At 40.6% G+C, this 21641-nt stretch overlaps 1 protein-coding gene across 1 annotated transcript in view; it reads right to left on the bottom strand.

The window, feature by feature from the left end:
• Positions 1 to 1154: 1154 nt before the first annotated feature.
• Positions 1155 to 21641, bottom strand: part of LOC136876920 (T-box transcription factor TBX20) — a 500438-nt gene continuing 479951 nt past the window's right edge. The window contains exon 6 of the mRNA XM_067150675.2: positions 1155 to 3205. Coding sequence (XP_067006776.1) covers positions 2605 to 3205 — 601 coding nt within the window. The 3' untranslated portion in view covers positions 1155 to 2604. The remainder of the gene's footprint in view (positions 3206 to 21641) is intronic.

The following is a 21641-nucleotide window of genomic DNA, read 5'->3' as shown; positions in this document are numbered from 1 at the left end:
ATGATCTCTTTATCTTGGTTCATATTACCTGTGAAAAATTATATTTTTCATTATTACAATAACTATAATAGTGTAGCAAAAGATTACTGTGTCATTACTTCGTTATTTAAACGTTATTTGCCGGGCTGAGTGGCTCGGACAGTTGAGGCACTGGCCTTCTGACCCCAACTTGGCAGGTTCGATCCTGGCTCAGTCCGGTGGGATTTGAAGGTGCTCAAATACGCCAGCCTCGTGTCGGTAGATTTACTGGCACGTAAAAGAACTCCTGCGGGACTAAATTCCGCCACCTCGGCGTCTTCGAAAACCGTAAAAGAGTAGTTAATGGGACGTAAAGCAAATAACATTATTATTATTAAACGTTATTTAAACGATTTATTGCACGTTATTTAACGTTATTTAAACACATCTCCTCAGCACTAGTTCCTTGTCTCGGTGGCAGGTGGAGACAACTGTTTAGATACCAAGTGGTAGGGGCTGTATCGGTGAGGTGGCAGAGAACTCATTGTGGGGAACATAGGCCTTGGAAGGCGTAGTTCCTGCGACGCTACTGCTGAAGTGGACGCTGATAGTGACGGCGATTCGGAAGAACTAGATGATGACGTTGCGGGTGGCGGGATGAATTTCTTTGTCCAGAAAATAGATGCACTCTGAAGTACAACGAGACATTGTATTTTGACACAATGTTATTCAAAATAGTTACTCTTTCGACAGTTAAACATGTAGCATGCCAGGAAAAAAAGTTTTTTTTTGTTATGGGCTTTACGTCGCACCGACACAGATAGGTCTTATGGCGACGATGGGATAGGAAAGGCCTAGAAGTTGGAAGGAAGCGGCCGTGGCCTTAATTAAGGTACAGCCCCAGCATTTGCCTGGTGTGAAAATGGGAACCCACGGAAAACCATTAGGAAAAAAGTAAAACTAAAGTAAACTCGTGTCCTCACTCCGAGGTGGGGCAGCTCTTTTTAGACGCACCCTCAACGGAGGCGAGCTGCATGCATTTTCTTCACAATATATAGCCCTCCATCTAATCTTAAATTTCTGGAAGTAGGCTACTGGGTATCGAACCCGGGCGCACAGTCTACACATTCTTTCTGGAAGAACGATTTCACAATTAGCATTGATTGCACTGCGTTTATCATAAGTCTGTTCTTTTTTCGTGAGTCATCATTGACAGTCTCCAAGAAGGGAATCAATTTCTGTAAATCTTCACTTTCCTTGGGCATTAAAAAATTTGTCTTAAAGACATAAGCTATACCCACATGGTACTATGAGGCATGTGGCTACAGTTGTTTCACCACAAAACAACGCTAACTTTTACATATATCGACTACGGATCTCGAATAGAGAAATAAAGTGTCTCGATACTCCACGTAGTGTTGGTAACCTCTGAAAGGACACATTCTACCAACTCCTGAATATAAAAATACAAACCATTCACATTTTATAAATGGGGGTTTTTATGGTGATTATAATAAAATAACGATTATTTTAAAGTCGCATTGGGCAAAATTGAAAAATCCTTAAATTTTCACGCACTTAAAAAATATGGAACATTTGGGCGTTTTGAAAAAAAAGGGACGATTTCCTATTTTACGGGACGTGTAGACTACGAATCCAAGTACAAGTTCATTTCATCACATGAATTTATATAACAACACGCATTGTAGTAAATGTAATAAGTGACTTTCACTGACAAGTATCAAATATTCAAACTGAGACCTGCTGCATGGTCGAAAATGACCAAAAGCTGAAATATGATTTCATAATTTTATACGTAAAATTTATTTTTGATTTGTTTCGAAATTATTAACATTTCGTTTCTTATTAGACATCATTGTAAATAATACAATATGGTTCTATTCAAAAAAGAGCATACAAGCGAGAAATTGTAATTAAAATTAAGATCATAAACAAAACCGTTGGTATTCGGTATAGAGCTGCACCTTCTCGAGATGGTGACACGAGTGTACTTCCTTATTTGAAAAATGTGTAAATAAAGAACAATATTTGTGATTTTTTTAAGTTACTAACGTTTCGTCTCTTGGTTGATTTGTTTTCTGTTATACTAAGATCTTAAGATGACATGATTTATTTAGGGTCCTAGTGAAAAATTAGGGATGTCCCGTATTTTTCGGAAAGAAATCTATGAAATCGAATGTATGAATTTAAGGTGAGCATAACCTCCAAGTTTCCGAGTCAGAAAAAATTAACCAGGGCCGTCTAAAATCCCCGATCTGGTCGGGAATCAAACCGAGAGCAATCTGAACGGAAGACCATTATGCTAACAATTCAGGCAAGAAGCTGGGCTATGTATATTAATTTAGCACCCATCTTCATTTGATGAAATAATAATGGGGTTTTAATAGCTCTTCAAAATATGTTTATATTGACCGTTCAATTTCTCAAATGATTTTTTCTTCGGGGTTATCATTGTTCACCAAATCTTAGCATGGAATGCAAGATGCTGTCAATCTTTAAGATAAATCCTTATCTGAGCGAACATTCGCATTTGTCCCCTCTGAAAGGTCTTGCAAAAAAATTTAAGAAGTGGCAGTGTTTCCTCCGAAGAGGCCATGTTTCTTACGCTGTAGAATCTCCTTAACACTAGTTCCTTGTCTCGGTGGCAGGCGGAGACAACTGTTTAGGTACCAAGTGGTAGGGGCTGTATCGGTGAGGTGGCAGAGAACTCATTGTAGGGAACATGGGCCTTGGAAGGCGTAGTTCCTGCGACGCCACTGCCGAAGAGGACGCAGATGGTGACGGCGATCCGGAAGAACTAGACGATGACGTTGCGGGTGGCGGGGTGAGTTGCGAATGGGTATGTGCACTTGGCGGAGGTGGAGGTCCTAGAAGACCTGGAGGCAGGCCAGGTGAAGACCACGGTGAAGATGTCTGACTACTGGGGGCAGCGCCGCTCCACAAATGAGCAGGGAGTGGCATGGGGATGGGTGGACGTCCTGGACTCCACATCTGAGGGGGCGCACCGCCCGGCCCAGCACCACCACCTTGTAGGAGCAGAGCGTGCAGCTCGGCGGGAGAGTACGGCGGTCCACCTGTCCGCCCCCACATCTGCAGCTGCGCCCGAGCTTTGTCCATCATGGCGGCAGAGAAGAGGCTGTTGTTGTTCTCTGCGTCCATCTCTGAGTACAGGCGCAGCGGCGACCGCAGAAAATGCTGCTCCACAAACATAGCGTCCATGGGATCCCTGGAACAAAACAATTCACTCACTATAGTGACTCGATTTCTTGAAAAATTCACATAAACAGCTATTTTGTCTTAGAAATCCTCTCAAGAGTAGTTTACATTAAATTTGAAGAAAATGTATGCATATCTTATTCTGCCTTCACTTGAACGAGCGAGCAAACAGACATGCGCTCTGGCGGCGCTGGTCTGAATGGGTGAGCCAGATTTCAATGGCACCACTTCCAAACATAAGAGACTGTACAAAAGGCTCTTTGGCTCAGGTTTTTATGTTTTGTTAAGAGCTGTGGGAGTGCCAGTGGCCACGTGGCACAAAGCATCAATTTAATCCACTAGAGTGCCGCATGTAAGAAGCACAAGTCACAACTGCTTTATATTTCAGTCACTAGAGTACAGCAAGGGATATGGCGAGCACAATGTAGACAACACCCAGCGTTGCCAATATATATATTATATCACTTTATCTGACGACTGCTATAACTTTTAACAATATATTCTTCGTTCTTTGGTATTCAAACAGACACCTTCTTTTAACTAGTTGCTTTGCGTCGCACCGACACAGGTAGGTCTTATGGCGACGATGGGATAGGGAAGGCCTAGGAGTTGGAAGGAAGCGGCCGTGGCCTTAATTAAGGTACAGCCCCAGCATTTGCTTGGCGTGAAAATGGGAAACCACGGAAAACCATCTTCACGGCTACCGACAGTGGGATTCGAACCCACTATCTCCCGAATGCAAGTGCACAGCCGCGCGCCCTTGACCGCAGGGCCAACTCGCCCAGTAAAACAGACATCTAACGACGTGTTTAAAAGTTCGTATTAGCGACAGAAATAATCTTTCTCTCTTTGTAACGCAATAATCTAGGATTTTCTCTATGAATTTTGCTCTGTTTCATTAATGTAAGTTGGCAACGCAGTTAACCTTACCTACCACAAAACATCCAAATTGCCAACTTTTCTGGTGTTTATTTTATGTGTTAAATGTATTAGCAAAATTTCTCTGTAAAGGGCCTGAAGGACCTGGAGAAAACAAAGGCCCGTTTCTTAAAATTAGCTGTCCAAATACACCCCACCAAGGTTAGTACACGAACTCGCGAAATAAACTTTCCTGGTGAACACCTACGAAAAAGATTCTCGCTCCCCTTCACGACTAAGTGGGCAAAAGTTGTACAAGACAAGAGAAAACGAAATCAATATGCCTGGAGTTTTAAACTAGAAATGCAATGCTAGATCGGTCTTGAACAGGACCTAAACAAGACCCTCGACTTTTGACAACGGGACTAGCGGTGCAGGGTTACCACCACAAAATATGTAAAAACAGAACATTCCATGAACCTGATCTCTGCAACCTGCCGTGTGACAGATACCATATTACCGACTTAAAAAAAGAACAAACTTAATCAGCTTCTATTGTAAGATGTGATATTCTTTCATTATACACACTTGTGCGCAATTCTTACGTTAAAATACTAGCTGTTTAGACTGATTTCCTCCTTGGTTTAGAGAATAGGTGTGAGGTGATCGCATGTTAGATACAGCCTATAGAGCACACCTTAACCAACAACAATACTCAACCCCATTGAAAGCAGCTCGAATTGAACATTCTTTAGTTAATAATTCTTTCCATTCGGACGAAAGCGTCTGTGACTGGGTACAGATGTGGCTCCGTTGACAGCCCACCAGCTTTTTGAAGAACTGGTTTGAACGATTGGGATAAATGTCTGAAGAGTTCTGGTGATTACGTTTGAGATACGAAAAGTTTACTACACATTTTGGCAGGTGACCCGTTTCCACTTGACTGCCCACTACATATCCATTAAAAAGTAAGGGGAAAGTTGGTCCGAAAAGAAGGCCATTAGCAGGAATGATTTTGAAAATATAGTAGTCGAGAACCGGATCTGTTCTTTACAGGAATTTTTACTCACTCCTTAATCCGCAGATGCCAATGGGTGACATTTAAGAACTACTATCTTCTATATCAATCGTTGACGGGTTAGTTTTTAAATTGCAACAGTGATACAATCTAGTGGAGATGAATGGTAGCAGAAGAGACAGAGCACACCTTATCTGACAACAATACTCAGGGTAATTGTTATTGTTGCCAAGATTTCTAGATCTTGGTCATTGCAGTTTCCTTCCGGCTCGGCGATATTACGGCATCCACGTTTAATATTATTTGCTTTACGTCCTACTAACTCCTTTTACGGTTTTCGGATACGCCGAAGTGCCGGAAATTAGTCCCGCAAGAGTTATTTTACGAGCCAGTAAATCTGCCGACACAGGCTTGCGTATTTCAGCACCTTCAAATTCCAGGATCGAACCTATGAAGTTAGGTTCAAAAGGCCAGCGTCTCCACCGTATGAGCCACTCAGCCCGGTTCCATCCTCATATAAGGGAGTATTTTATATTCTCCCCATTTCAAATGATTCTAAATTGTAGTTTCTACAATTTTTGTTATGTAGACCCTACAATTTTCAGATAGAACTAATATTTTCTGAGATATGTTGGTAATAATCGCGAATTGTACGCACATAGTTCTAATTCTACATGCATAAATAAAACCTACAAGTTCTTTGAACCGAAATGAAACGTGTGTTCTCGGGCTTAAAAAATTCTCTCAGATAAAGAAGCAACTATACAGTAGAAATTTAATACAGGCAGAAATTGTATATAATATTTCAAAGATCTGCGAAGTTCCAGATCAAGACCGCCCAGTTATTAGTCTACTCTTCCTCTGCGAAACATCGACCCTTGCTACTTTAAATTCTATTAATTTCACTGACCTCGGTACAGTTCACAGTGGGTCACTTTATTTTATTCATGTACTGTGCAGTTCTCTTTATATGGCGGTCAAGAACCGCTCTGATGAATTTTTGTTTCTAGCTTTCACTAGAAATAAAACTCGCGTCACAAAATTGCTTTCAATTTATGTAACTTAATCTTTTCTCTCCTATTTTTTTCTCTTATCCGTACTACGTGAACTCTTCTCTTTGTGTGTGCATGTGTGTTGTGTATATAGGCAGATCTTCCCATCTCGTATTCGCTTTCTATCCTTTCCCGGTCTCTTAATCCCGTCTCATGTGGATTTCCGTGCCCCTAACACTTGTTATGCAAGGCAGCGCCTCCGTGGCAAATCCTGGCTCTACTCCTCTCGTTCGTAAAAAAGAAGGCTTTGGATTTCTTTGATTGAAGGATTACTCGGCCTCATACACTCACCCCCTCTCCCTCCCCCCTCATCTCTTCATCCGGTGTAGGCACGCGCGCCACGGCTTTCGTCCACCAAGTATTCAGCAAGACTGGACTACAAACAGGGGTACGATCTGAGGAGCTTTAGCATTACAGAATTTAATACCTTAAGGATACATATGTTCTTTAAATAATCCTGGAAGTTAAATCTGGAAATGGGAACATGATTGAAAAACTTGTTATTAATGTCCTATCAGTCCTTCAATAAAGATACAGATTTTCTTTCAACAACCCCAAATATCAAATATGAAAATTGTATTCGTCGATATGACTAACGTACTTTCATTTAATGCTTTCATTCAGATTTTGTTAGATAATATAGCGTTCATATTCTTGCGAATGTTAAATCTGGAAATTACTATTAGGAGAGAGTGATCAATTATCGTATCGTACCTGTTGCACTCTCGCAGAAATGTTTTGTTTCTTTGCAGTGCGTGTGATATGGTGGCTTTGAATGAACGCAACTGAGAAAAATATTTGTAACACTCGTTGTATCTGAAGATGTCAGCTGAAACTATTTATGGTTTCCTGTTACATGCAGTGTTAATGCTTACATTTCAGATATGTAAATGTAATGAAATCTTCGTTAATGAGTAAAATATATTAGATTTTATGAACCTCTTATTTTAGTTAAAGCGTGGTTTCCCAGCATTGGAAAATCTATGTGTTCTTAATATCGGATATTCGACATTAGGCTCTAGTTATTCCTTTCAGACAGGTCCCATTATCAACAAATATGCGAGAAAGTAAAAGAACTGGTATCCATAAGTAATGATGGAAACAGTAAATACAGGGTTATTACAAATGATTTGAGCGATTCCAAAGCTCTACAATAACTTTATTATTTGGCATATTGTCACAAGGCTTTGCACACACATAGAAAAACTCAAATTTTTTTGACACTTACACATGTTCGATATGTGTCCCTTTAGTGATTCTGCAGACATCAGGCCTATGATCGAGTTCGTCCCACACTCGGCGCAGCATGTCCCTGTCAATGGATTCAACAGCACGGTTGATGCGAGCTCGCAGTTCTGGCAGGTTTGTTGGGAGATGAGGTGTAAACACTGATTCTTTCACGTAACCCCACACAAAGAAATCACATGAGGTTAGGTCAGGAGAGCGTGGAGGCTATGAAATGTATTGCTGATCATCATCTCCACCACGACTGATCCATCGGTTTGGCAATCTCCTGTTTAAGAATTGACGAAACATCACCATGGAAGTGGGGTGGAGCATCATCCTGTTGGAAGATGAAGTTCGCGCTGTCCTCTAGTTGCGGCATTAGCCGATTTTCCAGCATGTCCAGATACACGTGTCCTGTAATGGATTTTTCGCAGAAGGAAAAGGGGCCGTACACTTTAAACCGTGAGACTGCACGAAACACGTTAACTCTCGGTGAATTTCGAATGTGCTGCACGATAGCGTGAGGATTCTCTACCCCTCCCCCCCTCCCAGATTCGCGCATTGTGTCTGTTAACTGCTTCATAACTGAAGACAAGTTTCGTACCAAACTCATCCTCTTCCATACACTGTTGCAACCGCGCCGAAAATTCAAGGCGTTTGACTTTGTCATCGGGAGTCAAGGCTGTAGCAATTGTGAGCGGTAAAGCTTCTGCTTTAGTCCTTTCCGTAAGATTTTCCAAAGGGTCGGCTGTGGTATGTTCAGCTCTCTGCTAGCTTTCTCCGTCGACTTTTGTGGACTACGCGTGAAACTTGCCCGCACGCGATCAACTGTTTCTTCAGTCACTGCAGGCAGACCCCTTGATTTCCCCTTACAGAGGCATCCTGATGCTTTAAAAAACTGCACATACCGTCACCAAATGGAGTTAGCAGTTGGTGGATCTTTGTGATACTGCGTCCTGAAGTGTCGTTGCACTGTTATAACAGACTGATGTGAGCGCATTTCAAGCACAACAAACGCTTTCTCGGCTCCTGTCGCCATCTTGTCTCACTGCATATTGCTCACTGCTACTGCACTCTCGTGGCAGAAATCTGAAGTGCGACTTCAGCAGACCAAAACTTTTTGAGTTTTTCTACATAACTGTTGAGTTTCGTGACCATGTCAATTCATGGAGCTACAGTAAATTTAAGAAATCGCTTCAATCACTCGTAATAACCCTGTACAGTTAAGAGAAAATAGGGGAAGAAGTTGGGGTATTGGAAGCCATCGATTACGAAATAAACTCTAGAATATTAAGTAAAAAAGCACAATGAAAGGCGTTGAGAACCTCATAAACACAAGACTCTGAAGGAAATATTTCAAGTAATGAGCACGAAGAAGAATTGGCCGAGTATTGTAAAGTCATGGAGAACAGATATTTCGGATTGCGGTCATCATTTTTAAGACAACTGGCTTTTCAATTTAGTCATTAGGCATGAAATGTCATCGAAGAACAAGTGAACCGTGTCCTAGTATTGATAAAAAGGGATTGAGAACTTCTGCTTGTGGTGTTCATAAACACTTTTAAATTGGAAATTTTAAATTTGCCACAGTTCAGTCTATTGAAAGTATTAACTACGTCAAAAACACATTTCTTTGACATCACGGCAAGGGCTGCCTGGACTACTATTAGGAATAGAAGGAGGCGACTAAAAGTGGCCCCGGGGGCTCTGAACTTGAAAGAGTGGATTGGCGACCACGGGGCCCTTGGCTGAGTCCTGGCATTGCTTCCACTTACTTGTCTCCGGCTCCTCAATTTCGTCTATCCTATCCGACTCCACTTGGTCAACTCTTGTTCTTTTCCGACCCCGACGCTATTAGGTTACTGAGGGCTAGGGAGTCTTTCATTTTCACGCCTTTCATGCCCTTGTCTTTCTTTGGTCGATACCTTCATTTTTCGAAGTTTCGGATCCCTTCCCTTGTTTTTCTCCTTCATTAGTGTTATATAATGGATGATTGCCTAGTTGTTCTTCCTCTTAAAACAATAATCACCACCACCATCACCACCACTTAGTAATAGATTGGAACCTCGCTCGAACTTATCGAGAAATAATCACAAGCATAAAATTAAGGCCAGATACCAGTACGGATGTGGGGAAGGTTTCCCTCTTAAACAGAATCATTAAGGATTGGAATAAATTACCTGCAGCAGTATTTGATAGATTCCCTTCCGGTATCAAATCGTTTAAGAAGAACATTAGTGCTAGTGTAAAGTGAAAAGTAAAAGTTGTAAATGATAGACACTGAATTTTGATTTCCTGCTGTATTTAGAATATTAAACTAATAATATTTCTTGTAATATTTTATTTCCGTGGAACTGATTGTTGTACTCTTGTTGTTGTAGTGATGATTGTTGTTGGGTAATCATGTTTTTAACTTTACTTTATTATCGCTTATAATGTTAAACTAGTAGCATTTCTCGTAATATTTTCTTTCCATGGAATTCCTTGTTGTACTTGTGTTGTTATAGTAGTTGTTGTTCTTGTTGTTGTTAGGTACTTACGTTTTAACTTTATTATAACTTGTAATGTTAAGCCAGTAATAAGCTCACCGAGCTCGGTAGCTGCAGTCGCTTAAGTGCGGCCAGTATCCAGTAATCGGGAGATAGTGGGTTCGAACCCCACTGTCGGCAGCCCTGAAGATGGTTTTCCGTGGTTTCCCATTTTCACACCAGGCAAATGCTGGGGCTGTACCTTAATTAAGGCCACGGCCGCTTCCTTCCCATTCCTAGGCCTTTCCTATCCCATCATCGCCATAAGACATATCAGTGTCGGTGCGACGTAAAGCAAATAGCAAAAAAAAAAAAAAAAAAAAGTAATAAGCTCAACTTACAGTATTGTAAGCAGTAGTATTAAGCTCTGGAAATACTTAAGCTGTGTGTGCGAATTTGTATATGACAATGCTGGATGTAGAATGTTAAAGTAGTAGTATTTCTTGTAAAATTTTCTTTTAATGGAATTGCATGTTGTACTCTCGTTGTTGCAGTTGTTCTTGTTAGGTAAATATGTTTTAACTTCACTTTATTATACTACTGTTAAGTGGCCATTGCCACCAGGATATTTCCCAATTGCGATGTATTTGTTAATAATAATAATAATAATAATAATAATAATAATAATAATAATAATACCCGTTAATTAATAAGAAACCTCAAAGAAAAACCTGAAACAATTCTCAGATTAAAATCAATAACTTACCCCAGTACAATAATTATGTCTCCCTCAAATTGTAGACTAGCGTTGTAGCATGTGATGATATTCCGGTTCACTCTCTGTAATTCTGCCTCACGAAACTTCAAAATGTCTGTGCGAATTGCGTTTAATAATCTACATGCATAAAAAATACGCTGTTCAACACTTAATTCAGGAGCCATGAAACGCACTAAAGCCATCAGATAGTGCTATATAAGAAGCAATCACACTGTGCGCTCTACGGAAGCATGCTCTAATATTGAAAGATGTGTTATGACAGTTCTTACAGGGAGGACCGTTTACTGCCTTCCTTGGTGGGAAGAAGAGAGTAGGAGGTATGGTTGCCATGGAAACGTGCGTGGACCCACTGCGATTGCCATGGAGATAAGCCTGCTGGTCGGCTTCACTTCTGAGTTATATACTACAAAACACAGAGGTCTGAACGAACGAACAAGTGAGGGGAAGGAGAAAGGATGGCAGGGATGTGGCAGCACCGTGCAATGGCACTACAGTTGCTCCTCCCTCCAGCCCTATCTGTCAAAACGCTTCTTTTAACATTACGCGTATATCCGAGACCTTGACATCACCGGGCGAGCTATATGCATCAAGCAGCTATTGCATCATCCACTCGCCCAGACACGACTCAAGGAATAACTGGCAACTCAACTGAAGCTCACACTTTACTTCAGGCGAAAATAGATGTTTTAAAACTTAGCAAATGTCCTTATGATTGGTGCTTTTTTTAAAGCGAACTTAATTTGCTGACGGACCATGTTACAAGGATTAACAACAGAAGAGGATAAAGCTGGATGAATAGCAATTCATGTGTGCGGCGTTATTTTGAATTATAATGGCCTATAAGTATTAGTTTATGTAAATTCGCTCAAGTAATGTCAATTTAATTGTACCGTTGAATGAGGCTTCACACTCTTTATGGGTCTTGGCGAATATTTGCGAGTATAGTCACCACCGTTAGAATAACTGATGAACAAGCTACAGCCTAATGACCTCCTATTTGTGTAAACAACGGGGCTTAAACACTTCCGCCATCCGAATACAAGATGAGCACTATCAGTGAGAGACGATAAAGTATTCATAATAAATTATCACAAACATGTCGACTCGCTGTGACCATCACCGATGTGGTTCAGCGCCTTCCAAATGAACAAGGGTGAAAGTTGAACAACGAATATTCATTACTAAAGTTTAGTAAGTATTTTGTACATACATACATACATACATACATACATACATACATACATGTTGATGATAAATTGCTCAGATTTTCAGCGTTCCGTCTGCAAATCCCTGTGAATTGATTATGTCCCTCCAAAAACATATTTGGAACTAGCGCTGTGGCCTCATTTAGATCCACACTTCTTACCTTCAATAATCTAAAAGCTAGTCTAATCATCATCGTCCTCTTCTCCTTCCGTTTCTCTTACCCTCCATGGGAGAGTGAAGTATTCTCCCCGCACACTATCGAATTGGGCCCACGGTCAAAACATTCCCCTGCGGATTACCGTCGATCCTCGAAGATTCGAGGTCTAGTTGCGCCCCTGTTCACTGGGGTAGGTTTCTCCATTTTGTTAATGTTCAGCCGCTCTTCCTTCTTAATATTAACAACTATCAAAATTACATTGTAATATCAACTTATTGAAATTATTACATCCCTTTTTTATTGATTACCATAATAACGTCTTAATTAAAACATATTTTAACAAACATGAAAAAAGATAAGGTTAAACATTTAATTTATGATTAAATTATTACTTAATCACTAAACCTAACCTAACCTAGTTTTGAGTAGGGACTCTACACCTCATATAAAACTTATTTTAACTGTATATTTTAACTGATTTCCAAAAGTACTGACCACTGTTGCCAGTTCCATGGGGACAATTTGACCCTCACTTCAAGCTGATCAATGGCCCAACTCAACATCCTCCTTCTTCCGAAGGTGACTTATTGTCCTCTAATCGTTTCACCTGACCCCAGTTCCACGTTCAGCTTCATCTGTCGAGTTCATTCCGAACAGCCTTTATCTTTCATTCTTATCACTACACTCACGTCTGATAGTTTCAGTTTATGAGTAAGTTATCCTGATGTTCAGTAATTTTGTACATAAGGATTACTTTTCGTAAATATCACGGAATTAGTCTAAATGGCACGCACTGTTTATTCCAGCATCGAAGAAATTATCGCCATGCTCTACAATAACAAGGAGTTTCGGTGGATATGATGTGCCAGCAGAGTTTGTGGAAACGAGGTTCGGCGGTTGCAGAGTAGGCTTGGGCCTGCAAGTGTCAATGGCTGGTCCGTGGTCCGACAGCTCTGCACTCCGACCAGCCAACCTAGCAGAGGAGGGATGGCCAAGGCTGGTCCGTGGTCCGACAGCTCTGCACTCCGACCAGCCAACCTAGCAGAGGAGGGATGGCCAAAGCTGGTCCGTGGTCCGACAGCTCTGCACTCCGACCAGCCAACCGAGCAGAGGAGGGGTGGCCACGGCTGGTCCGTGGTCCGGCAGCTCTGTACTCTGAACAGCCAACCGAGCAGAGGAGGGGTAGCCACGGCTGGTCCGTGGTCCGACAGCTCAGCACTCCGACCGCCTAACCGAGCAGAGGAGGGGTAGCCACGGCTGATCCACGGCCCGACAGCTCTGCACTCCGACCGACTCAACCGAGCAGAGCACGGCTCTACAGTGGCTCTACACCTCTGCATTCGTCTATTCGGAGAATGGTTTACCGTGTGTTTTTCATTTTCCTGCACTAAGGCGAATGCCGGGACAGTTCCTAGTATATGCCACGGCCGCTAACCCCCTCACCTTCTCCAAACATCTCCATTACCACCAAAAATATCCTGTCCTGAGAGACGGCGTTACCGTCTAAGAGGCCCGTCTCCTCCTTCAGAGGAGCACTGAAAACAACTTAATAGTAGTTGTTACTAATAGCTGAGGATTTAATCTCCAAGGGCCTTCATGACCCGTACAGAAATAAAGTAAGATACTTTATCTTCGGAAAATCATCCTTCCTTACAGCCTAGTCTTCCACCGACTGAAAACATTAGTAACAAATTAGTTAAAGGACAGTGCCGAGTAAAGTTAATGGGCTTAGAACGGACGCATAACAATACAAAATTCACAGACACTTTCCTATCTAAAATGACTGTACCTGACGTACTGTACAGTACTTCCCACTGACAGACTTACGCACTCTACCCATAGGCTATTCTGAATCTTTTAAAGGAGTGCGTTTTAATAACGAAAGGGTGTTTAGTATTGTTAATAAGTAAAACTGAAAATCCAATAAACAGCTTATGGTTTTCATAGACACAGATCTCTCAGAATTTGATGCTATACGGGCTCCTTCAAGTGCCGAAAAATCCTCCGATACAAGCATGCAGGATATAAACACACTTTAAATGTCAATTCATTGATCCAGGATAGCAGTTATGAACTTGTATCATAAAGGCTAACAAAATGAATATACATACTTCATCCTAACAATGAAGCAATAGACATGTTTAGCCTCGTATGTTACCGATATTCCTCCACCTATTTCTTCGATTATGTTAACTTCGTGTCTGAAGTTGGATTATTGAGCTTTCACGGATAGTTCCAGTTTGTACTTAACGCGTTTATTTTTGCCGTATTATGTGTCCATGAGGGTTCACAGTGGTACATATAAGTTAGGAAATTTGTTTAGAAGGGTTATAAGAAGGTATATTCAGGGAAACGGGGAGGCCTAGGGAGCGGTGATAAGGGAACAGGGAACTGGAAGTCAAGTAGGCATGACATAAAAATGTCAGTGCCGAACTGTAGAAGTATTTTAAAGAAAGGAATAGAATTAAGTAATTTTTTTTTTGCTAGGGGCTTTACGTCGCGCCGACACAGATAGGTCTTATGGCGACGATGGGATAGGAAAGGCCTAGGAGTTGGAAGGAAGCGGCCGTGGCCTTAATTAAGGTACAGCCCCAGCATTTGCCTGGTGTGAAAATGGGAAACCACGGAAAACCATTTTCAGGACTGCCGATAGTGGGATTCGAACCTACTATCTCCCGGATGCAAGCTCACAGCCGCGCGCCTCTACGCGCACGGCCAACTCGCCCGGTATTAAGTAATTTAATAGATATATATACTTACCAGATATTGTAATAGGAGCTGAATCATAGCTGAGAAATGAAAATGAAATGTCGTATGGCTTTTAGTGCCGGGATATCCCAGGACAGGTTCGGCTCGCCAGCTGCAGGTCTTTCTATTTGACTCCCGTAGGTGACCTGCGCGTCGTGATGAGGATGAAAAGATGATGAAGACACCACATACACCCAGCCCCCGAGCCATTTGAATTAACCAATTAAGGTTAAAATCCCGACCCGGCCGGGAATCGAACCCTGGACCCTCTGAACCGAAGGCCAGTACGCTGACCGTTCAGCCAACGAGTCGGACATGGCTGAGAAATGATATAACGGATGCAGAAATTTTCTCACGGAACTTGAGTGTGTATCGTAGAGATAAGATAGGAATGGTAGGAGGGCGAGTATTCATTCTGGTGAAAGAAGAATTTGTAAGATACGAAAAAGTTAAAGATGACAAACATGAAATTCAAGGTGATAAAGCTCATCTCTGAAGATAATGGGCAACTTGATGTCTTTGGAGTGTCTGTACAGGGTAGCGCAGACGCCGATTCAGAATTATTTGATAAGATAATCTGCTATGTGGGAAACGATAGGGAAAGGAATGTGATTGTGGCGGGTGATCTCAATTTAAGAAATGTCACTTGGGGAGGTAATGCGAACGACAGGAAGCATGACCAACAAATGGAAAATAAGTTAATATGGGACGGGCATCTGATTCAGAAAGTGATGGAACCAACTAGAGGGAAGAATATTCTGGATGTGGTGCTGGTGAAGCCAGATGAGTTCTATAGAGAAACCGAAATACTGTAATAGATGGTATTAGTGATCACGAAGCTGCTTTTTGGTAGTTAAAAATAAATGTGAAAGAAAGGAAGGTATTAAAATTAGGACTAATAGGAAGTACCATATGGCTGATAAAACAGGCATGAGGGAGTTTTAAAAAGTAACTATGATCGGTTGAAAACTGTAAATAAAAATGTAAACAGGCTCTGGGATGGGTTTAAAGCAATTGCTGAGGAATGTGAAAATAGGTTTGTACCTTTAAAGGTGGTAGGGAATGGTATAGATCCACTATATTATAAGACAGAAGTAAAGAGACTAATAAGGAGGTGCACGTTGGAAAGAAATAGAATTAGAAATGGAGAAATGGAGAAATGCTGAATCTAGCAAAGAAGTCAGCTAAGGATAACATCGTGGCAAGCAGAATTGGCGGTCATACAAATTGGAAGAGTATGTATAGGTACTTTAAGGCGGAAACAGGTTCCAAGAAGAACATTCCAGGAATCATTAATGAACAAGGAGAGTGTGTTAGCGAGGATCTTCAAAAGGCAGAAGTATTCAGTTAACAATATGTAAAGATTGTTGGTTACAAGGATAATGTACAGCTAGAGGAGGTGACTAATTCTAAAGAAGTATTAAAATTTTCCTATGATAACAATGATATTTACAGTAAGCTACAAAAGTAGAAAACTAGAAAAGCAAGTGGAATTTATAAGGTTTCGGGGGATATACTAAAGACAATGGGTTGAGGTATCGTACCATATCTGAAGTACTTATTTGATTATTATTTGCATGAAGGAGCTATACCAAATGAATGGAGAGCTGCTATAGTAGCCCCTGTGTATAAAGGAAAGGGTGATAGACATAAAGCTGAAAATTACAGGCCAATCAGTTTGGCATGCATTGCTTGTAAGCTTTGGAAAAGCATTCTTTCTGATTATATTAGACATGTTTGCGAAATTAATAACTGGTTTGATAGAAAGCAGTTTGTGTTTAGGAAAGGTTATTCCACTAAAGCTCAATTTTTAGGATTCCAGCAAGATACACGATATCCTGGATTCATGAGGTCAAATGGACTGTATAGCGATTGACCTATCTAAGGCATTTGATAGAGTAGATCATGGGAGATTATTGGCAAAAATGAGTGCAATTGGACTTGACAAAAGAGTGACTGAATGGGTAGCTATGTTTCTAGAAAATAGAAAGAGAATTAGAGTAGGCGAAGCTTTAACTGTCCCTGTAATAATTAAGAGGGGAATTCCTCAAGGCAGTATTATTGGACCTTCATGTTTTCTTATATATATCAATGATATATGTAAAGAAGTGGAATCAGAGATAATGTTTTTCTGTACAGAGTAATAAATGTTACAAGATTGTGAGCAACTGCAAAATGATCTCGATAATGTTGTGAAATGGACAGTAGGTAATGGTAAGTCAGGTTGTGAGTTTCACAAATAGGAAAAGTCCTCTCAGTTTTAATTTCTGCGTTGATGGGGGATCATTGTAAGTACCTAGGTGTTAATATAAGGAAATATCATCATTGGGGTAATCACATAAATATGTTTGTAAATAAAGGGTACAGATCTCTGCACATGGTTATGAGGGCATTTAGGGATTGTAGTAAGGATGTAAAGGAGAGGGCATATAAGTCTCTGGTAAGACTCCAACTAGAGTATGGTTCCAGTGTATGGGACCCTCACGAGGATTACTTGATTCGAGAACTGGAAAAAATCCAAAGAAAAGCAGCTCGATTTGTTCTGGGGGATTTCGGACAAAAGAGTAGCGATACTAAAAATGTTGCAAAAGTTTGGGCTGGGAAGACTTGGGAGAAAGGAGACGAGCTGCTCGACTAAATGGTATGTTTCGAGCTGTCAGTGGAGAGATAGCGTGGAATGACATCAGTAGACGAATAAGTTTGAGTGGTGTATTTAAAAGTAGGAAAGATGACAATATATAGATAAAGTTGGAATTCAAGAGGACAAATTGGGGCAAATATTCGTTTATAGGGAGGGAAGTTAGGGATTGGAATAACTTACCAATGGAGATGTTCGATGAATTTCTTATTTATTTGCAATCATTTAAGAAAATGCTAGGAAAACAACAGATAAGAAATCTGCCACCTGGGCGACTGCCCTAAATGCAGATCAGTAGTGATTGGATTGGATTGGATAAGTTTACACTAGAAAAATATATTAATTTCGAATGGATAGTTCAACGTGTATCACTTACTATTTTATTTTAGCCAGTACATCATACAGTAGTTGACATTGTATGTCAAAAGAAGAATATTCGTATAGGCCTACGTTTGAGCTTGATGACAAAATCCCTGTTTTTAACCAAAAGGAAATGCATTTATATATTAGCCTTTTACGCCTCTTTAATATTACACATTCCTTTTATCTTTATCCTTTTTTTTTGGAGGAGAGCTCTCCTTTTATCACATTACTTCTCGAAATGCATTTTGAAGATGCAACCGACTTTTAGATTAATGACCGACAAGGAAAATCGAATATTCATGTACGGTTTACTATGCATGTGACTTGTAACGTGATGAAGACAGTACCATTGCTTTTCGCCATAAGCTACAAACACTATCACCAGCCCCATAATTATGTCTTGCCTGCTTGCGGTCAGCCGTAGGCTAGAAAAATGAGGTTTGGAGGCGTGGCAAGTGTTACTGGTTGTTAAATTCTTATTTCAAGATTTTCTGCGCCCCTTCTCGCTTCTCCCTACCTTAGTCAGAGAAATGCTAGCTTTCAACCATTATACCCTATGCAGTACAAAAATAAAATAATACACAAATGAATGAGGCCATTTAATAGAATAACCCCTAATGCAGATTTTACTAAATTGTATCCATGCCAGATAGGAAGCTAAGGTGAAGAGTTTTTGTACACTGCTAATTGTAGCATCAACTCCCTAGGGCGCACATTAACAGTTAAACAACAAGTCCTCTTCAGCCAATTACACACCACATTACAGATCGAAGCAGACAGACCGCGCTTCCTTTTTCTATATAAAACGTCCACATTCAAAGCATGAAATCATAACCAATTTTCTTCGCCCCCACCCACCTCCCCAGCCCTTCACCTGATGTTTCATGACACCTCATTTCACTCCACCGCCCTGTAATCATCGACGATTGTGTTTTCATGATGATATGATGATGATATAATAGCCGAGATCCGACACATTCCCCCCCTCATCTCAGTCACAACATCGCCGCATCTTTACAGGGCCGCCCGCTATGCACTGAACTGAAAACATCCGCCTTGACGTACCTCAAACGTTGCTACCTTTCCCTACTTGTTATCCACTTTGAGTGTTAATTGTTTACCGTCCTTCACCTTCTTTGAAGCTAGCGATGACAATGTCCTTCTTAATTTGAATATTATTATATTTATTTATTTATTTATTTATTTATTTATTTATTTATTTATTTATTTATTTATTTATTTATTTATTTATTTATTTATTTATTTAATCATTGGGCTTCAGACAGGTCCAAAGCAAATGATGTGAAACACACGTACACATACTGGCCTAAATGGGAAAAAAGAAAGGAGCAACTTAAAAATTGTATTAACTCCAATAGAAGCTCTTTTTCTCAGTAGCATTATATCAGTAATCGAAAACAATATTGCAAATGATCAGTTATATATGCATATAATTTAACAAGGTATTTACTAACAATTGTAAACCTGTATTATTATATAGTTTTTTTTGCTATTTTCTTTACGTCGCACCGACACAGATAGGTCTTATAGGTCGTTGCCTGGTGTGAAAATGGGAAACCACGGAAAACCATCTTCAGTGCTGCCGACAGTGGGGTTCGAACCTACTATCTCCCGGATGCAAGTTCACAGCTGCGCTACCCTAACCGAACGACCAACTCACCCTGTATTATTATTATTATTATTATTATTAGTATTATTATTCATTGGATTAGCTCATCTTAGGGCCACATGAAACAGTTTTCTTCTTCTTGTCTTCCCAAAACTTCATTATCCTTTCTGGGTGTTAGTGTTTTATTTCTTCCATCCATTTACTGCCTGAATTCTTCTTGGCTTTCTATGAAAATTTACCATCAAATATTGCTTTCCAAAATTAGTTTATATTTGCAAAGTGTTCTTTTTTTTTAATGTTGAGTATTTCAAAATCTTCTTCGGATTCTCTGAAAAACGCTGGTTGTTGTTTTTTTTTTATTTGCATAGTGTTCAAAAATTTGTTTAGTTAATCTGTCTTCGTCCATTCTGTACAACTGTCCAAAGAATAAGATTTTCTTTCTTTAAAGCATGTCCTATTTTTTTCTGATGCTGTATATAAATCAGGTCCTGCTCTCAATTTACATATGTCATTCTCCCAAATAGGTTTCATAATTTTCCTTAGGATTCTTCATCATTATCATCTTCTCACTATTATTCATCATCATCGTACACCATCTCCAGTTGCCCGGGCGTGGTGTACGAGCCCCCTCCATCTTTGTATGTCCATGAACTACTGTTCTCTCATAACCTTCTCCCCATCTTGTCCTCTCCTCGACATCTTTCTTCACCATATATGTCCAATTTTTCTAGGTGTGCCCACCGATCGTTTTACTTCTCTTTTATATTATCTTCTTGCAGTCCTGCTTGCACTCATCCTTCTTATATGGCCAAATCACTTCAGTCTTGCTTTCTGAATCCTCTGTAGTAGGGAGTCTCCTATTCCCATGTCCTCTCGGACTTTTTCATTCCTGATCCTGTCCTTCCTGGTCTTCTGTATCATAGTGCGTAGGAACTTCATTTCTGCAGCTTGGAGTTTTGAGTTGTCTTGTCTCGTTAACGTGGTAGTTTCCAAGCTATACGTGAGGATGGGTGTATAACATGATTTATATAACGTCATCTTTGCCTTTAATAGTACTTGTTTATCCCACAGCAGTTGACTTACTTGTTGATAAAATTGAGTTGCCTTGCTAATTCGACTGTCCAACTCATACTTTACAAGGTTGTCTTTTGATACTATAGTACCCAAGTACCTAAACGTTTGAACACTGTCCAGTTTGGTGTCATTTATTCTGATTTGTGGTTTGTCATCTCCCCTCTGTAACTTCATCACCACCGTCTTAGCCATGTTTATACTTAAATCATACCTCTTAAACTCTTTGCTCAATTTCCGCAGCTTTTTCTCCACATCATTTTCGGTTTCACCCCATATCACCACGTCATCTGCGAAGATGAAAGCTTACAAGTCCTGCTGCTCCTTCCTTTTTAGAGCCTTTATTATGGCACTCATCACAGTGATAAATAAGAGGGGTGTCAAAGCACTGCTAAATTAAATTGTTAGTGATGTTGTCGATAAAGACGAGTAGATGATATCAATAGAAACAAGGAAGTGAGCAAGGAAGGACGGGAATATTTGTAACTGCAGAGAAAATTCAAGAGTGGAAAGGATTATTGCGACCTATATTTGTACCTGTGGTAACTGTCCGGTTCTGTGGCTAAGTGGGCACTGTCCGTTTCTCTTACCATCCGCGGCCGAGTCCATTATTCTCCTAGGTAATCTATCTTCCTCCATTCGCCTCAAATGACCCTACCACAGAAGCCGGATTACACGTACCAGGCTCGTCCACTTAAGTTTTTGCCTAACTTAACCTTTCCTTATTCCAAGCACATTCCTGCCATTGTTCCCATCTTCGTGCCAGCAATCATTCTCGCTACTTTCTTGCCTGTTACTTCTAACTTTTGAATAAGATTTTACTCCCGTAGATCAAGGTCGGTCTGAAAACAGACCGATGTAAGATTAGTTTCGTCCAAGTACCCACTTATTTTACACAAATAAAAGCATTAACGATAGAGAACAAGAGCTCACCAAGGGAGATCGAACGGGAAATATGAAAACGGGGAACCAGATCAAAGTGAGCGGAATCACGCACAGGCTCAAGGTAGCCCTATTTCCAGGCCAAACCAAACCAAAACCCATGGCGGAACAACCCCGAAGGGCCATGGCCTACCAAGCGACTGCTGCTCAGTCCGAAGGTCTGAAAATTATGAGGTGTCATAAGGTCGGCACGATGAATCCTCTCGGCCGGTATATTTGGCTTCCTAGACCGCGGCCGCCAACTCGCCACCATATAACCCCTCAATTAATAAATGTAATCACGTAGACTG

Source organism: Anabrus simplex, chromosome 7 (assembly GCF_040414725.1).
Source record: "Anabrus simplex isolate iqAnaSimp1 chromosome 7, ASM4041472v1, whole genome shotgun sequence".
Classification (NCBI taxonomy): Eukaryota; Metazoa; Arthropoda; class Insecta; order Orthoptera; family Tettigoniidae; genus Anabrus; species Anabrus simplex.
This window is presented reverse-complemented; position numbering and strand designations above follow the sequence as displayed.